Source organism: Carassius auratus, unplaced genomic scaffold (genome assembly GCF_003368295.1).
Source record: "Carassius auratus strain Wakin unplaced genomic scaffold, ASM336829v1 scaf_tig00011242, whole genome shotgun sequence".
NCBI lineage: Eukaryota > Metazoa > Chordata > Actinopteri > Cypriniformes > Cyprinidae > Carassius > Carassius auratus.
Window position 1 is genome coordinate 38,455 of NW_020524184.1, and position 18,372 is coordinate 56,826.

Sequence of the window (18,372 nt, forward strand, 5' to 3'; positions counted from 1 at the left end):
CTAGTGTTTCCCAGTTTTCTACCTCTCTGGTGTTTTCTGAACCCATCCGTCCGTCTGTGTTATTAAATTTTTTTTTTAAGGTAATTAAATGACCACTTGGTCATGTAGCATGTTACATTTAAAAATATTGTTGGAATATTGGCTATCTGCTAAAAATAAAAAAATCTAAAGTACTGTGCTGTATTTACCAATTAGACTAATATTTCATTATGAACAAGGTTTATTTCATTGATCAAAATGTTCTGTGTTTGTTATTATGCATTTTAGGACAGTGAGGCAGCAAATGACAGACTAATCCACTTTCAGAAGCTTGGATTACCCCAGGAAAACATCAGTAACATTTTAGGTGTCACTCATACAACTATCGTTCGTCGGATGAGAGAATGTGTTTGGCCAGAGAGAGAATCCAATAATTAACCCTGAGGTAATTATTTCTTCTTACAATGCTTTATTGGTTTTGCTCTGTTAGATTAACCCCCCATATTTAAAATGATTTATTTGTTTACCTTTAGATGGAATATTCAGACTCAATGGCAGTTGAACAAGATGGTGGAGATGCTGACCATGTTCACTTTGCAGTCAACGTGCCTGTAATTCACAGGCCACAACTCACAAATGAGCAAATTGACCCACTGCAAGTGTCTGATTCATTTGGAGTAGATGTATACCTCAAGACTCTCACATATGTACAGACTTTGATTGAATAAAGGGATATTTGAAGGTTTATTTCTGCTGCTCTAATTTTGACAGCAAGGTTGTAAATGTGTATATATAGTTGTATCTTAAGTAAAACTTGTGGAAACAACCTTTTAAGACATGTAAAATAATTAAATTTATTTTAAAATGTTATTGAAGTACTTTATTTATTATTATTACTTGTACATAGAAAAAACAATTACAATGAACCAGTGTCCAGAATTAAATGAGTCCAAACCCAGTGGAGGATGTGTTAGCACAAGCTTGCAATGTAGATGCAAAGTTATCCATTGTGGTTATTTCAGCTGGTATCATCAGGGTCCTGCTGCAGGTAGAAGCCTTGAAGTATCTTCCATTCCAAACATTTACCTGGAGATTCTTGGATGGGACTTCCCATCCAGTCCAAAATGATGTAAGCTTTTGTAGCTGGTCTGTAGTAACTGTGTGGAAAAATAATCAGAAGATGCATACAAACAACTCTTAACATTTTATGGAAGGTTGTATGCATTAAAACTGTCAAACTGCAATGAGTCTTAGAATGAGAAGTTTGAAAAATACTTTTTACAGGATTTATATTGTAATTAAGCCATTTATAATACATATTGAAACAATAAATATCGCTAATTTGATTTGCAAAGTATTAATAAAAAATATAATCTTAAGAACATCTAAGTGTACTCAACTGTGCTCTTTTGAGACACCATAAACTAAAATGTGCTTTTAATATACTACCTCTATTTAAAACAATATGTATTTAGTTACCACTTGTAGTACAAGAAGTTCAGTTGGACTATAAGTGGTAACTAAATACATGTTATTAATACTTCCAATCATAGTAACCTGAACGACATACCAATTTTTCCTCAAATGTGCTTTATAATAAATTACAATAAATCTATGAACAGGCTGTGGTCATGTCATGCATTACAGGTAACGTAACAACAGCTTATGACCCTCAGTTCACACATACTCGTAGTATCTGAGACGATGCCACTGCGGGGGGTGACAAGGGGGAATAAAACCGAGTCTCATGTAATATGCAGTGGAAGATCTTACCCCAAACGTATATCTGTATAATTAGGGCAGTTGGCAACCTTACTACAGGCGCACATCGAATCTACCCGCAGCTTCACATATTCTTCATCTTGCACTCAATATTAAGTAATAGTTTATTTAATCTAATAAACTAATTCAGTAATTCTAAATGTAAAATAAATCCGCTGACTGTTTCGATGGCTGCTTTCTCAAGGAGGTTGCATTTTGTAGGCCACAAGTAAAGAAATTCAAAAGTAAAGAAATTACAACAATTTACACCTCACAATGAATAATGGTCCATTTTAGAATTAAGACACCCTTGATGTATGTGGCAGACAAATGCGACAGTCTTCGAAATGGTGCTTGAGAGCAAATAATAACTTATTAAATCATGGTGTAAATTGTCAAACTACCTCACTAGTTATGACAAATGATGACATATCAAGAACCTGGTAAAACTTCAGTTAATTACTGTGTTAGCATCACTCACCTGTCTTTACTCCTCTTGATCGGCCATGTTGAAGAGACTGTAGCGAGTGACTCGCGTTCATGTGTCTGATCCCGCCCTGGTTGTTAGGCAAAACGTGATTGGTTGGAGAGAGAGCGTGCTGCGATTGGTCAGTGCAACATGGGCGTTGTCTGATTGGGTTAAGTAGACGGTGGGTGGAGTCCACTTATTTGTGGATTTATCTGCACGTCGACGCTAGAAGTGTTTCAAATCCACAAATGCACAGGAAGCGATCCACAAATGCGTGCAGTAATTTACAAATGCACAGACAGCGGTTCACAAATAAATGCCAGGTAGAGTTGTGTTTGTGACATTAAACACATTTGTAAATATATTTTTTTTTATTTGCAAATCTCACTTTATTTATTTGTGAGTTTTATATTTTTTTGCGAAACTCTTTACATTTATTTGTGAATTTGATATATTTTTGTGAATCTCGTTACATTTATTTATGGATAATAATCTATTTATTTGGAATAATGCAACAATTCTAACCCCATATGTAATGGGGTGCACCTCGATCAGAGTGGAGCCTGATAACTGGAACTGGCTGCAACAATAAATTATTGTAAATCTATGATCTGTTTTAGGCCACAATAGTTTATACAATATTAGGCCAAAAGAAAAAAAAAAAGGATTTTAAAATGTACTAAGATTTTTAAAGTGATGAGACAATCTTATCAGAGATAATCTATTCAGAATGGCTAATGTAATAAATTCAGTTCACCATTTCAATCAATCTTCACTAAAAGTTAATATGGGATCTTTTATACTTAGAACCTGCTAGACAGACAATTTGAAAGCTATAGCTAGAGGGTTTAGACAGAAGACAAATAGTTTAGAATTACTTACCTTGTTGTCCATGCTGCCTTTGCTTTTGTACCTCTGCTATATATTCATTGAGATCTTGGAGTAACTCGTCTGCTTCTGGTGCAGTGATCAGCCTTCCTCTCACCCATTCAATGCTTCTCTACATTGTTTCTAGCCTTAAAAAAAAAGAAAGCCACTTATAAGTACTGAATTTTCAGGATGCAAAATGTTCAGCAATATAATAAAAGAGATAATTAAGAATAGAATAAGAACATTCAACTTAGTGCTAAAGACAGCACACAAATCCAAGGTTCAGAAACAGGGGTGTCTTAACTCAGTCGTAGAAGATCACTGTCCTGCAGAGTTTAGCTCAACTTGCAATACACCGGACTAGAAGTTTCCAGTATGCTGTTGAGGGCTTGATTAGCTGAATCAGGTGTGTTTAATTGCGGTTGGAGAAAAATGGTTGCAGGACAGCGACCATGTTTTATTTAATCTGAAACAAAGCAATCCTTACCTCACTAAAGTTGATTGTAGTACACCAGAATCTTCTGTCAGCTGTCGAGTGCAATTGTTCAGCTTCTGCTGACAACGCAAAATAAAGATTCTCCTGGCCATCTTCATATCAACCAACCAACCAATCGAGTGATTAAAATAACAATCGAACTCGGATGTAAACTAGTCTGGTCTGAGTCAGGTCATCATTGATTGGATGAGAACAGTTCATTATTACTGGCTGTGGAAATCAGCGGGCGTGGCTCATTATACTACAAGGAAAACGCCGTAAATAACGCGCGCGTTTGTGCATTCAGAACGGCGTTTTTTACGACGTCCTGTGGCAAGCCGACGGCGTTAAAAGCGGCGCTTTTTACAAACACTAAAACGCCGTTTTTTGCGGCGTTTTTTACGGTTTACGCGCGTTTTTTACGGCGTCTGCTATAAGGACGGCGTATTTGACGGCGCTAATATGGAAAGCCAAATGGGTCAGAATACGCGTGCTTTTCAACGCCGTATTCATTTTAAAACGCCGTTTTCATAACGCCGCCAGGCGTTAAATAAGCGCCGTTACGTGATAAGTTAACGCCAATAAGCGCCGTTACGTGATAAGTTAACGCCAGACGCCACCAGGCGTTAAAATAACGGCTGTGTCCAAATTCAGGGTCTACATCCTTCGGAGGACGCATTTGAAGGATGTTACGTCACAGCGCCGCGACGAAGGCTGTCCAAATTCGTAGGATCCTTCAAATGCGGCCCACAAATGCGTCCTCCTTTTCCCCGAATTGGAAGGATGGGTGTGGTGGATCCTTTCGCGTCCTACCTATCCCATAATTCTTTTCGGCAGGACGAAGCGAGCTGTAGCGGAGTGGGGGAGGAGTATTATTTTCGATGTTTTTTTTAAAACTGGCTTTTCAAAAATATATATTTTCAGTGGTTTTCTAGTTAGACATTTTGTTTTAGCGTTAAGCATTTTTTTTTTTACATTTGTACGTGTATATGTAAAAAAAAAAAAAAAAAACAGCGCCTTCCTTACTGCCTGTGTGAATATCCCCTTACACACAGCTTATTTGTTAGTGATTGAAGCTGTTTTTAACGCTTCTAAGGACGAAAGAGCAGACAGAAGTGTTTATAAAGCTCCGGGGAGAGAACGATGAGGACCCATCCTCCTTCAACTGGGTAGGAAGGATCCTAAGGAGGATGCAGACCCTGAATTTGGACACAGCCAACGCCACACGCCGACCGACGTTAAGTTAACGCGACACGCCACTTAAGATGCAAATTTATTCGCTCATCTACATGGACACACCTCTCATGGCTACGAGGACTCTACGGCAAGTCAGAGCATTAGTGATGGGATTTATGGCTCTTTGAGGGGATCCGGATCTTCGCGATCCGTTCCTTTCAAAGAGCCGTTCAAAAGAATGGCTCTTTTGGCTCTTTTTAAATATTTAGTCAGTTTTAAGAAGCCAGCTTGGGGGCATCTCAGTTTATCCTGGAAATAATCACTGGGAGGTATTATGAGGTGAGATTTGTAGTCAAATAATTAAAGTGCAGATATCACACACCAATATCTGAGTTTGAATTATTCTGAAATATTGATTATTACCTCATTTCTCATGTGTGGACTATATTCCATAGGGTTGCACAAATCCCTCTGCTTAGACAGTGACATCATTATTTTGATTTACCTTTAGTACAAAGTGTGTGTGTGTGTGTGTGTGTGTGTGTGTGTGTGTGTGTGTGTGTGTGTGTGTGTGTGTGCGTGCGTGCGTGCGTGTGTGTGTGTGTGTGTGTAAAACTATGCTGACTTATGTTATTCATACAATACCTACTCACAAATAAACATAAAAAACAAAGCTGGCTGCAATGAATCTCTGTGCAAAACAGCTTTTACTACAGACACTTCCACACAAGAACATTGTTATCACACAAGAACATTTTGATAGAAAACTATTTTTTTTAAAGTAGATAAAATTAGAATAAATCAAATGGAAATGTCTACATACTACATACTATTACTACTGTAAACTTTGCAAATAGGACATCAGCCCCTTCAAGTCAATGAACAATAACAAAGTGGGCTGCAATGAATGTCTGTGGAAAACAGCTTTTAGTGAAAAATTTCTATACAAGTACAGTATCACAAAAGAACATTTTTAATGATTTTAAAATACGTTTTAAATGAACACAAAATGCAATGTAAATGCATGCACAACTAATAACTAATATCATCACGCTATAAAGGGTTGGCCTGCGCTGGCCGCGCCCCTCCCCCTATTCTGTTCTGTCTCCTGGAGGAGCTCATTTGTATGAATCTGTGTGAAACACGCATAGGAAAAAAGAACGATAGAAAGAACGGCTCCTCTCCAGTCGCGACTCGGCTCCCATCGTTCATGTTTATGAGCCGTTCAAAAGAATCGGTTCGTTCGCGAACGTCACAACTCTACAGAGCATCCAGTTTGCAAGAGCGCGAAGATGGCAAGAAGAGCGTTTGTTTTGCAGTGTAAACACACTGTTAATGACTGCACTCGCCTTTTACTGTCTGATAATCCCGGGCCTGCTGTTTTTCAGTCATCATTAAACAGGTAAAGATTGTGTTTATGTTCTCCAAAATAATTTAGTTAGAGTTGTAACGGTCACGTTTTGATAGACACGATTACATGAGCTGTTGAGTTAACTTGCTAATTTTAATGGCACAATATTTTTTTTAACACAATTTACTAACTTTTATGCCCCAGAACTATGTTAAGTCATCTTAATACATTTTATGCAGTTGTTTGGAAGCAAACAAGATGCATTACAGTGTTTCTCCACCCTGGACCTGGGCACCCCCCAACACTGCACATTTTGTATGTCTTCCTTATCTGACACTGCCTTTTCAGTCCCCTGAGTTTCTTTTAATGAGCTAATGAGTTAAATCAGGTGTGTTTGATTAGGTAGACACACAAAATGTGCATTGCTGGAAATGCCAGAATGAACTGTCTCATATAGTTATTACAGGAATCACAAATAATTCCAACTTTGAAAATGATCAGTCGTTTGAACGAATGGACTGAATGATTTTTAAACATTTACTGACACCTACTAGCAGTGAGTATCTTTTTTAGTTTATGTTTAAAATATATTGGCTATATAGTTTCTCAAAAATTGAAATTCTTTTATTAACATCTACCCACCCCAATGTTGTTTCAAACCTAAATGTCTATATTTCTTTTGGGGAACATATATTTTGAAGAATGCTGGTAACCAAGCTGTTTTAGTCATTAAATGTATGTAAATAATGATTCAGATGCAGCTTCAATAAATAAATAAATAAATAAAAAAAAATTGACAGTGTAGCCTAAATGTAAATTGAATATTTCTTTCTAAAGCAACATTTTAGAACAACATTTTTTAGACTTTAAAATAACTTTTGAGGTTATTTTTCTTTCTTTTTAAAAAAACATAGCATGATATACTATTTAAAACAAAGCAAAAAATTATGTATTGTTATTAATTTATTTAATATAAAAATAATAATAATAAAAAAAAACATTTACTTTTTAGACTTCAAACCATGCTGAGGAGCCTGGAATGGGCAAAGGGGACTCTTTTACATACTCAGGCAGCAGATGAGATCATCCATGAAGTATCAGATTTTATTCAGGAGATTCAAACTTCTGAACCAAGAGCACAGGGGGGTATTCCAAAAAGCAGGTTATGTGACATACCTGGGTATGTATAAGGGTAAGTTCGTGGATAACCTCAACGTTCGGTTCCAAAAACAGAGGTCACTTTCTGGGTATGTATGTAACCATAGCAACTGACTCTCTGAAGATAACCTGCTCGAGAGCAGGTTATGTTTCAGTGTAACTTCGTTTCAGAAGGTTGGTGAGCATGGCGTGCCCTTTTGACGAGGATCCTGTGGACGTTGAAGCACAAATTATACGAGGTTTTTTTCATCGGGAGAGGGTTATAAGACCGCGTATTGATGTGTTTGCTTACCCTAATGAATATTTAAAAGCGTTATCGTTTTTCAAAAGATTCATTAGTTTATTTAACACGTCTTTTAAAACCGCATATCGCAAATGTGACAAACCGCGGCTCTGCGCTTAGCACAGAAAACATTCTGTGCATAGCACTTAGGTTTTTTGCGTCTGGCCATTTTTTGTACAGTGTGGGCGATTCAGAGCATGTGGGAAAGGCAACTGTGTGTAGAGCCGTTCGTACAGTGTGTCTGGCACTTAAACAGTTGTTACCCACGTTTGTACAGTTCCCTGGCCATAAACCTCTGCTTGTTATTAAAGACGAATTCCACAGAGTGGCAGGTTTGTCCTTTGTAGTAAAATATGACGCATATTTAATATTTAGTCATATTATTAATATCTATACATGTATTCCTTATGCACACACTTCATACTTCCAAAACTTTCTGTTTCAGGGTTTCCAAATGTAATTGGGTGCATTGATGGCACTCACATTCCTATTAAAGCTCCATCAATAAATGAGGGAGACTATGTTAATAGGAAATCTATTCATAGTATCAATGTGCAGGTAACAACTTAATTTTTTCCCCTTCTTAAAATCATCAAAGTCATTACTTTTTCCACTAACTATAGGTAATATGTGAGGCAACCCAAATCATCACCAATGTCGAGGCAAAATGGCCAGGATCTGTGCATGATGCCAGAATTTTCCGCGAGTCATCATTATGCCAGACATTTCAGCAGGGTATGATTTGCTTTATACAATTTTTGTTTTTTCGTTTTTACTATATTTGTGTTGTACACTTCAATCATTACAGGACAGTACAATGGTTACTTGCTGGGGGACAGAGGATACCCTTGTCTGCCCTATTTAATGACACCCTACCCTGAACCTGAGCCTGGACCACAGACACGGTTTAACCTGGCTCACAGCCGAACACGGGCCAAGGTGGAGATGACTATAGGGATCCTCAAATCTCGGTTTCAGTGTCTGCGTGGGCTCCGGGTTAGTCCAGAGAGGGCATGCGACATTATTGTGGCTTGTGTTGTGCTTCACAATATTGCCACTATAAGAGGAGAGAGCCACCCTCCTTGTATTGAGGAAGATGGCCCAGAGGAACACCGACAGATTTTAGAGGCCAACAGAGACGGAAGACTTTTGAGAGACAGGATTTGTCAAAATTACTTTTATTAGTTTTTTTTGCACTGGTCTGCCAGGCAGTTTATTTCTTCATTTCCTGAAAAACAATAAAAGTAAAATTCATTAAAATGTTTTTTTTTTTTATATTGCTTTACACATACATACATACATACAGATAGATAGATAGATAGATAGATAGATAGATAGATAGATAGATAGATAGATAGATAGATAGAGACAGACAGACCACTTTTAACATGCAACAGATTAATATTCAGACAAGTTCTCACCTTAAGGCGATTCTCAAGTAATTCTATTTCAAGTGCTGCTTTTTTAATGAGGAGCCTTTTCTCTTCCATTTGAAGCTGTATAAGGTCCATCTCCACTTTTTCTTATTTGTTTTTGAAGATGGACCTTATACAGCTCCTTTGCTGGCAACTAAGGTGGAAAAATGTAATAAATGAGATTGTTTGGTCAGACAATAAAATTAAAATATGGACACATGGACACAAATTCTTACCCTGCTTAGATTGTGTGCTGAGGCTGAAGGACCCTCATCTGTGGGCAAATCCCTAGGTATGTACTATGAAAGGACAATGACAGTTTGTTACTCTAATGCAAAAAGGGGCCATACATCATAATGGTATGCATCATACCTCAGTGGATCTACCAGCATTGTCCACTTCTGTCACAGCAGATGTGGTCTCTTCATCGTCATCATCATCTTCATCCTACAAGACAAATATTCAAGTATACATTATTTGGCAAAAAAAAAAAAAAAAAAAACCCTAAAAGTACCTGACAACAAATCACTTACAACTGTGACAGACTGTGTTCTTTCTGGAGAGTCCAATAATACAATCCGTCCATCAGTATCTATAAGAACACACAACCCGTTAAATTCTCAATATTATCAAAGAAAATAATACATCATATGCAGTTAAATAAAATAAGCCTACTTAAATTAATCTTGTTCAAAAAGCCTTTAAGTGACAGAGATTAATTTATCAGGATAAAAAATGAAAACAAATCATAGAGGTAAACTTACATTTCACCCTTTTTTCACCATCACTTGTGGTGCATAGTATGTGTGATGAACTGCCCCCTGGAATGCCAGCAACCACTGGTCGCCCTTTATTAAGGGACAGAGCCAGCTCCTCAGATGGGGTGAGGGGAGGTGGTGGTGGCCCCCCGCCAGTTAGACGGGCTTCAGTCTTTTTTCTGTTAGCTGCATGACAGAATGAATATACTAAATCCTGTTATAATAATAGTTCAGTAATTGTGTAATCAAATATTACCTTTTTGCAGAATGTTTTTGTGTTTCATTTTGACTTGGCTTAAAGTTCTTGTGGCTCCAGAAGGATTACACCTTATTAAATAAGAAATATACATTATTATTTCAAGCTAAAGAAATAAAATGGCAGGAAAAGTAAATGCTTTCATAGTGATTTAACATATTCAAAAGTATGTATAAGTCATACTTCATTATTTTGCATTTTAATAAAACGGGAGCCAATACCAAATTTGTAATTTAATACACTCACGCATTTACTCTGTCCGTTATTTTTTGCCAAGCCAACTCTCTTGCTTTAGCCGATGCAGCTGTATTGCTTCTTTTTAATATTATTGGCTTAAACTCCTCATAAGCATGCATTAAAACTTCCAACTCCGCCTCTGTGAAATACGCGGCTCTCTTTTTTTCGCTTTGAGTTTCCATGGTGACTCGTGAAATCGGCGATCCATTGAAAATGTCTTTATACATGCACCGTGCACGCGCATTAACTCTGGGTAACCAGTCAGAGGTTGATTAAGCTAACTCTTCTCAGGTGTTTTGGAACCGACATACTCATGGTATGCCTGTTTGGGGTAAATCAACCCAGAGGTTATAGTTTATCAAATGGTAAGTTAACCAAGCTTTCTGGAATACCCCCCAGGATGGTAAATGCAATCAAACAATCTTAATTACTCACAGTAAACTCCAGTTAGATTGTCTGATTTTGATGGCCAGTAACTTGACATCTACAGTAATATATTTTGAATAATTTTGCTAAACATAACATATCACACAGACATACAAACTATTGGAAAAATTAAGAAGTCTGTTTATAATTGTTTATAAAAGCAATATATTATAATTATTCTACAGACAGCACTGTATATCGACCTCCACTGATTCGTAGTGGATCCAGAGGTGCACCATCTTATGTCATTACACAGGATCAGCTGTCATTTTTGTTGTCTTGTGGCTTCACTGTAAAACAGATTGCACAAATTCTACACACCTCCATATCTACAGTCAAGCGACGTTTAAGGTAAGTTATATAATATAATAACTAATATCCATTGACTACACACATTATACCCTGTTCACAGGTGTATTTGTCATGCAAAACTAATAAAATGATGGAAACATTTTATTTTATCCCAGTTACATATGTTACATGTAGTGTGCATAATTACATGATACTGACCATAAACTAAACCCTAATCCTATTCCTAACCACAACCCTATAGTAAGTTCATCTAGATTATTATTATTATTATTATTTAGTACTTAAATGTGTAATTACACTGTGTAACCCGATTAATAAAGTGAATTTTATTTATATTTACATTTAGTCAGTTAGTGGACACTTTTATCCAAAGCATTTTATAACAATAGAAACATATTTGGGAATTTGCTCCACCTAGATTAAAATGTCATATGTTTAGGCTGACTGGAGTACTCATCTCATTAGATCATAATGAGTTGGGAAAAATGCTGAGTGCAACTTTTGATTTATTTTAGCGCTCCTATTAAATGTTAAAATGCTTGGATATATATTTCCAGGTGCTTCAATCTGTTGCAGTCTTCCTCATACTCAGATATATCTGATGCAGATTTAGATGAAAAAATTAGGGATATAGTGGCTGGAAATGACCAACTTGGACCAGAGGCAGTTCGAGCACAACTGAGGACAGAGGGAATTCGGGTTCAGAGGTGCAGAGTGCGGAGCAGTATGCATCGTGTCAACCCAAGGGCTGCAGCTCTCAGAGCAATGTCTCAGAGACTACGTAGAAGGTCCTACCGTGTCGCAGGACCTAATTCTTTATGGCATCTTGATGGAAATCACAAACTAATAAGGTAATTTTCTTTTTAAATGCAATCTTAAACATTGCATTATGCCTTAACCACTTTATTCTTCTGTTGCTTTAACAAAATGCCATTAAGTCACTAAATTTAAAATTTGTTTTTAAAAGTCTAAATTTCAGAATTAAGCAGTTGATTAACAGAAATCAGTATGGCTGCATAAAAAGGGTTGTTGAAATGGATGTAACAGTGCTCTTGTAGAACATCTAAAGCACACCCTTCATTGGATATTTTGTTGTTGTCTAATGCAGGTTTTATGCTCAACTAAGTAATTATGTATTTGTGTTAATTTAGATGGAGGATAGTAATTCATGGTGCCATTGATGGCTACAGTCGGCTTGTCACCTTTCTCCAAGCATCTAACAACAATCGCAGCAGCACTGTCATGAACTGCTTCTTGGATGCCATTTCCAAATATGGAGTCCCTTCCAGAGTAAGGACTGACCATGGGGGAGAGAACAATGCAGTGTGCTTGTTCATGAACCTGTTCAGAGGCACTGAACGAGGGAGTGCTCTTAGAGGAAGAAGTACACACAATCAGAGGATTGAAAGACTTTGGGTCGATCTGTGGCGTGGGGTGTCAAATGTGTACTATGACCTTTTCCACTTTCTTGAGAGTGAGGGCATTGTGGATGTAGATAATGAAATGCACATGTGGGCTCTGCAATATGTCTACATCCCAAGAATTAACAAAGACTTGACAAATTTTACACACCAGTGGAACAATCATGGTTTACGAACCGAGAGACACCAGTCACCTCTACAAATCTTTGTCCGGGATTGCCTGGCACAACAGAGTCTGCCAAGTACTGCAATGCAGGAGATATTTGCAAGACCCTCAGACTCCACTGGAGGAGAGACTAATTCAGCAGAGCTTGTTGGTGGTGACAGTCATTCTGTATCTGGAGCGGTATCTCATGTGCATTGGCTTGAACGAGTTACCGTACCTCCAAACCAGTTCACTGTGACTGATGATGAGATGAAACAACTCACAGAACAAATTGATCCACTTGAAGGTCCCCGGGAAAATCTTGGAGTAAATGTACTTAAAGATGTCCTTTCTTTTGTGGAAAACCTTAGAATGTAAATTGACATTTAACAGTGTCACTGTTACTTGTTTGAAGTGTTTTACATGGCATGTGTCATATTCTGATCGGTATCTCCCCTTTACTTTCCTGACTCATTTATAGTTTATGTAAGGGCTAGTCATATCCCTGAGATAAAAATATAAAAAAAAACACTAAATCACATTAATAAACAACTTTTTATTGTAATTGTGATGTAAATTTCATTAATTTGTAGTATAATCTGAATACTTTCAGATGTGGATTCTTATCAGATATCCCAAGACAGAGCAGAACTGGAGAAAGGGACAAAACTTAGCAACCCCTACAAACATCAAAAAGCTGTAGTAGAACTGTATGATGAAATGTCCATTGTATAACTTTAGATAATCGAAGTGCACACATCCAACAGGCTGAAGGGCTTAATGTGAGTGCTCAACCACGTAAATACCTAAAACTAAGAAGAAATTTGGCACACCACAGCTCCAAAAGTATTATGTTCTCATCAAAGGTGACATTCCGAGCCTACAAGCCAAGCTCTTCATTAGACAATGAACACATACATAGTTCAGGTTTTATATATAGCACAAACCTGAATGACATGATCACCCACATGATCCAAAAAAGGGCAATCAGGAAATCACCTCACATAAAGGCAATAAACAAACCTAAAAGTGAATACAACCACTAACTACAAATTCTGAACCTAAGCCTATATTAAAAAAAATAGCTGTAAAGTATACATAAATTATAGAATCAAATTTACATTTGATTCTATCTTGATATTGATTGTTTTCTTAACATCAGGCATTTTATTTAATGATTTTTGTAAGAGATAAAGTATTGTTCTTTTATGTATATTTTGCAAGTATTTTTTTTTTTAATATGTTGAGGTTCAGCATTTGTAGTTAATGGTTGTTTTCACTTTTATGTTTATTGCCTTTATCTGATTGCCATTCGGTTTGGGGGGCGGGGGGTCATGTGGGTGATCATGTCACTCTAGTTTGATGTATGTGATCATTGTCTGATGAAGAGCTTGTAGGCTTGAAATGTCACTTGTGGTGAGAATATAAATATTTTTCTACTCTTAGAGCAGTGGTGTGCCAATTTAGCTCTTCATGTTTCATAATAAAACTTTAAAACATGAAAATATTTAAAACTATTACATCAGTAACAGCCAACACTAGCCTCGGAATAGCAGTAGATCCTGACACAAATCCAAGAATCTTGTCTAAGGTGAGGGGATATGCAGTTCCTTCTAGTAAAAATGAACAGGGAAAAAAAAAGTTAATGACCATTTTGCAGATACAGAATACCAGTAAAGTAGTTGTCACAGTTTATTGTACTTCATGTTCTTCCAAACCCATATAAGTATCCTCATCCCAGATAACAATAAAGTATAGTTGAATGTACTAAAAATACTTAAAAACAAGCAAGTACTTTTGTAGTAAATTCATTTTTTTGTGCTAAATAAGATTATATTTTATATAGACACTAATTAAAGGTGTATTTCTACTTGCACTTGAAAAAGTATATTAAGTAGCACTAATACTCAAATTCATTTTTAGTGCATTGAAATAAAGTATCCTATCACAAAAATATACAGAGGACTTTTATTTGTGTACTTCTTAAGTTTGATTTCATTACATTAAAAATTAGTTCAATCTTAGTAGATTTTTATATAGTAATCCTAAATTAAACTTTTAATAAATATAAGTACATTTTCCCAACTGTACCACATAAGTACACTTAATATAAATTGATTTTAAGTGTAGTCAGATAAAGTAAACCAAATATACAAGTGTTTTATAAGTGTATTAGTTAAAGGTGTGCTATGGTTCAGTATATATTTAAAAGTGTATGAAAGATTTGTTCAAGTGGCAACTAAATACATTTTAATACAGGGATAATATGTTAAAAGCACACATGAGCTATGGGATTTCATCAAACATATATACATTTTTATTTAATTTATCTTAAAAAAATATGATAGATAGATAGATAGACAGACAGACAGACAGACAGATAGATAGATAGATAGACAGACAGACAGAGAGAGAGAGAGAGAGAGAGAGATCCAACATAGCTTCAGTTTGATCTCATACCTCCCACTTCTATGAGCCAGTCCCTCCAGAAACAGATTGTTCTACTCTCCACTACTCTCCTGTTGCTGCCAACTGGAGAAAGTTCTGCTTTAAACAAAGCAGATATGTCTTCGGCCAAAAGTGTCTTCTCCTCATACATAAATACTTCTTTAAAGAGCTGAGGATGCTTTTGCATCAAATGCAAAAGCCCAAGACACTCCAGCCCCTTTTTAAATCTAGATAAACAAAACATGTACCCAATGTGAAACAATGACAAAATATTACTGGTAATTTGTCAGGTGAAAATATCTGTACATTCTTATACTCACTGTTCCAAGGAATCCCTCAACCTGTTCTCGATGAAAAACTTGGTAGCTGATTCCACTAAGTTGTCTCTGTCTTCTAGCGTCTGGATGTGCCATAGAGACCCCAGCATACTTAATTGGTCAGACGCCTCCATTATAGCGTCGCTGTCCGATGAAAACCACGTATGTCCATTTTGCCGATTTTGAGATTTTTTGACGGATTGAATGTCCAGGTTCATTTCCGTATACAGTATGCTTCACATATCTAAATGGCCAATGAAAAGTTGTGAAATCATGTCATCTGATTTTCACGTATATCCATTTGGTGTCAAAGCTGTCAATCACGCCGCGTATCTCCCGCCCTGTGGAAGCATCTCGCCGGTCTCGTAAAGTTTCATCGAAGCTCAGCACTGGATAGCCGAATAACACCGTGAGGTAAAGTAAATAAACATAGCCTGGTGAGACAATGACTTTCCTTCATCGAGGTAAACGTTTCCCCCCTGACGCCAGACGTACGTCTAGGAGTGACAAAATTACGGTAGGACTGTGCAAACAAAGTATCTGTCTAGCATTACCATGTCAGTGTATTGATTCATTGTCACTTCATAGTTTGCAAGAGACATTTAATAAATTTATAATTAATATTAAAAAAACTAATCGTATTTAATAAACTAAGACGTAGGCTATTTAATAAACTGAGCGTATTCATCTGTCAATATGAAACGTGACTTGGCCATTCTAATTAATGATCGGAAGAACGCGTATCGACCACCATTACTGTAAAATATGCACGTATGTTCATTTAAACTCAATTTTGGTCAAATGTGGATTATATCATTACACTGGCAAGAATATGGTTACATGTAAAGATGCCGTACCAAGTATGACAACGCTACATTCAACTGCTTTTGAAATACAGTGTTTTTTTCACTTCCTGAAAAGTAACCGTTTTGGACATACGTGAGTTTCATCGGGCAGCGACGATAGCACACTGTGCTTCATTTACATTCTGTGCCAACTGGATCTAAATTGACAATGAATTTAACACAAAATTAGCCATTAAATACAAGAAACAAAATACTTATATAAAAAATTTAAATATTTAATGCACACACAAACCCTTAAGTAAGAGCTTTTTAAGGTTAAGGTTAAGAATTTAAACATTCTAAGATATTACCACTATCGCCAAATTACAGTTACTAACAAAGCAACAGCTGGCATAAATGAAAATGTGCAATATATAAACTAACCTTGGTCATCTTTGCTCTGAAGTCATAGTCAGCAATCTCTTGAAGGTCTGGTACTGGGGGCTGAAGGTTGCACACCATACAGAACAGTCTTTCTGAAAAAAAATTTGGCTCCACACCACCATGTATCAGGCACACAGCTATCATCCGTCCAACTATTTTGTACATTCCATTGTACAGTGCTGTAACACATGGGAAAAGCGTTATTATGTCTATAAACAATGCTTAGAAAATGTGTGGTGCTTCTTGACAAATTAATCACTTTTTTCATAGGGGACTATGTTTTAACTTTAATAATTAAAGATGATTTTTATAAAGACCTAATGACATTCAATGTGAAAGTGTGCAGAATTACAGAAAATTATAAAGGAGGCAAACTATTTTTCCAAAATGCTTAATGTAAACACACACACACACACACACACACACACAAATTAGGCAGGAGGTTACCTTTGGAATTGCAGGCAAGTGTTTTTTTCCAGTCCTCTCCATCAAATATTTCACATGAGTGGATTTCCCTCATCAGCAAAGTTAAAAATTCTCTCGTTGGTCCACCCTCATCAGCGGCTCCCTCACCAATCCCATCAGCATCTCTGAACACAACATCTAGTTTTGCCTCAGGGTTAAAACGTTGGCGTCGGAAGGCTCTGATGCCACTGTCTAGGATGTTGCATCGTGTTACATTGATTTGGTTGGAAATGGGTGCAGCTGTAAAATCCACTTTGTTTGACATTGTATTTAATAATGATTTCAGGTCAACACTGAAAAAAAGAAATAAAAGAGAATGTTACTCCGTCTTTTGATCCAACTACAGTATAAATACATGTCTAACAACATCAATTGACTTACTCATACTCATCTTCATCTGAGATATAAATATCTGTGTCTGGACTGAGTAAAGAAAATGCCACTGAAACTTCTGGAGAGGAGGCCACGGCTGGAGCTGGAGCAGCAGAGGAGGCCACGGCTGGAGCTGAGAAGGAGGCCACGGCTGGAGCTGAGAAGGAGGCCACGGCTGGAGCTGGAGCTGGAGCTGAGAAGGAGGCCACGGCTGGAGCTGAGAAGGAGGCCACGGCTGGAGCTGAGAAGGAGGCCACGGCTGGAGATGAGAAGGAGGCCACGGCTGGAGCTGGAGCTGGAGCTGGAGCTGGAGAGGAGGCCACGGCTGGAGCTGGAGAGGAGGCCACGGCTGGAGCTGGAGCTGAGAAGGAGGCCACGGCTGGAGCTGGAGCTGGAGAGGAGGCCACGGCTGGAGCTGGAGCTGAGAAGGAGGCCACGGCTGGAGCTGAGAAGGAGGCCACGGCTGGAGCTGGAGCTGGAGCTGGAGCTGGAGCTGGAGAGGAGGCCACGGCTGGAACTGGAGAGGAGTTCACTTGTGCAAGTGCATAAGTACTCTGTAAAATTGAACAACTGTGATCTTTCATTTGAATGTACTATTGCACTATTTGTAGCACTTTTGTTTATACATAATATAAAGGAAGCAATAAAATATTAGGCTGTCCAAAAAACGAAGACTGATATGAAATAGATCAAACAATAGGAACACAGTTTCTACATAATACTGCAGACACAAAGAGGCCTTTTGAATATTAGATTAGATTACCTTCTCTAGTACATAAAGTGCCGATCTTCCTAGCTGCCCACTAGCAATTATGGCTGCTGGGGTTTTTGACTCCAGACTCAAACGTGAAACTTGCCTCTGTGCATCAACCCTGCATAATTCAAACTCTCTCCCTTGAAGCTGTGGAAACGTGCTTCTGAGAATTTCTGCAAACTGTGTCTCACTCTGCTCTCTCTGTACAACAAGTCTCTGACTGGCAATGGCATCTATTGGTCAACAATGTGAAATGCTGTTAGTTTAATTTGTTTACAATCAACATGACAATTTC

The 18,372-nt window shown here is 37.4% G+C and overlaps 3 protein-coding genes and 1 long non-coding RNA gene across 6 annotated transcripts in view; 2 read left to right on the forward strand and 2 right to left on the reverse strand.

Annotated features, from left to right (window-relative positions):
- LOC113072999 (deleted in malignant brain tumors 1 protein-like) overlaps positions 1–18,372 on the reverse strand; it is a gene marked incomplete at its 3' end in the record, with an annotated part of 111,366 nt that overhangs the window by 35,095 nt on the left and 57,899 nt on the right. The gene's annotated exons all lie outside the window — the stretch shown is intronic.
- LOC113073018 (uncharacterized) lies at positions 151–849 on the forward strand. Its single transcript, XR_003280432.1, has 2 exons — positions 151–424; positions 513–849. It is a non-coding gene; the product is annotated as an uncharacterized LOC113073018 (long non-coding RNA).
- On the reverse strand, positions 7,915–10,587 carry LOC113073011 (uncharacterized). 3 transcript variants are annotated; one of them, XM_026245892.1, is made up of 8 exons: positions 10,198–10,587; positions 9,952–10,022; positions 9,702–9,881; positions 9,471–9,529; positions 9,310–9,384; positions 9,174–9,236; positions 8,944–9,091; positions 7,915–8,750 (listed from the first exon to the last, which is right to left on the reverse strand). In XM_026245892.1, the coding sequence occupies exons 1-7, from the start codon at positions 10,413–10,415 to the stop codon at positions 8,987–8,989; spliced, it is 771 nt and encodes a 256-aa protein (XP_026101677.1). In that variant the 5' UTR covers positions 10,416–10,587; the 3' UTR covers positions 7,915–8,750; positions 8,944–8,986. The 3 variants fall into 3 exon arrangements, with proteins under 3 accessions (XP_026101677.1, XP_026101678.1, XP_026101679.1); XM_026245893.1 differs by lacking the exon at positions 8,944–9,091 and having other exon boundaries at positions 7,916–8,750; XM_026245894.1 differs by lacking the exons at positions 7,915–8,750; positions 8,944–9,091 and having other exon boundaries at positions 9,098–9,236; positions 9,709–9,881.
- On the forward strand, positions 11,211–12,973 carry LOC113073004 (uncharacterized). Its single transcript, XM_026245885.1, has 2 exons — positions 11,211–11,777; positions 12,078–12,973. Exons 1-2 carry the CDS (start codon positions 11,653–11,655, stop codon positions 12,868–12,870), a joined length of 918 nt encoding a protein of 305 aa, XP_026101670.1. The 5' UTR covers positions 11,211–11,652; the 3' UTR covers positions 12,871–12,973.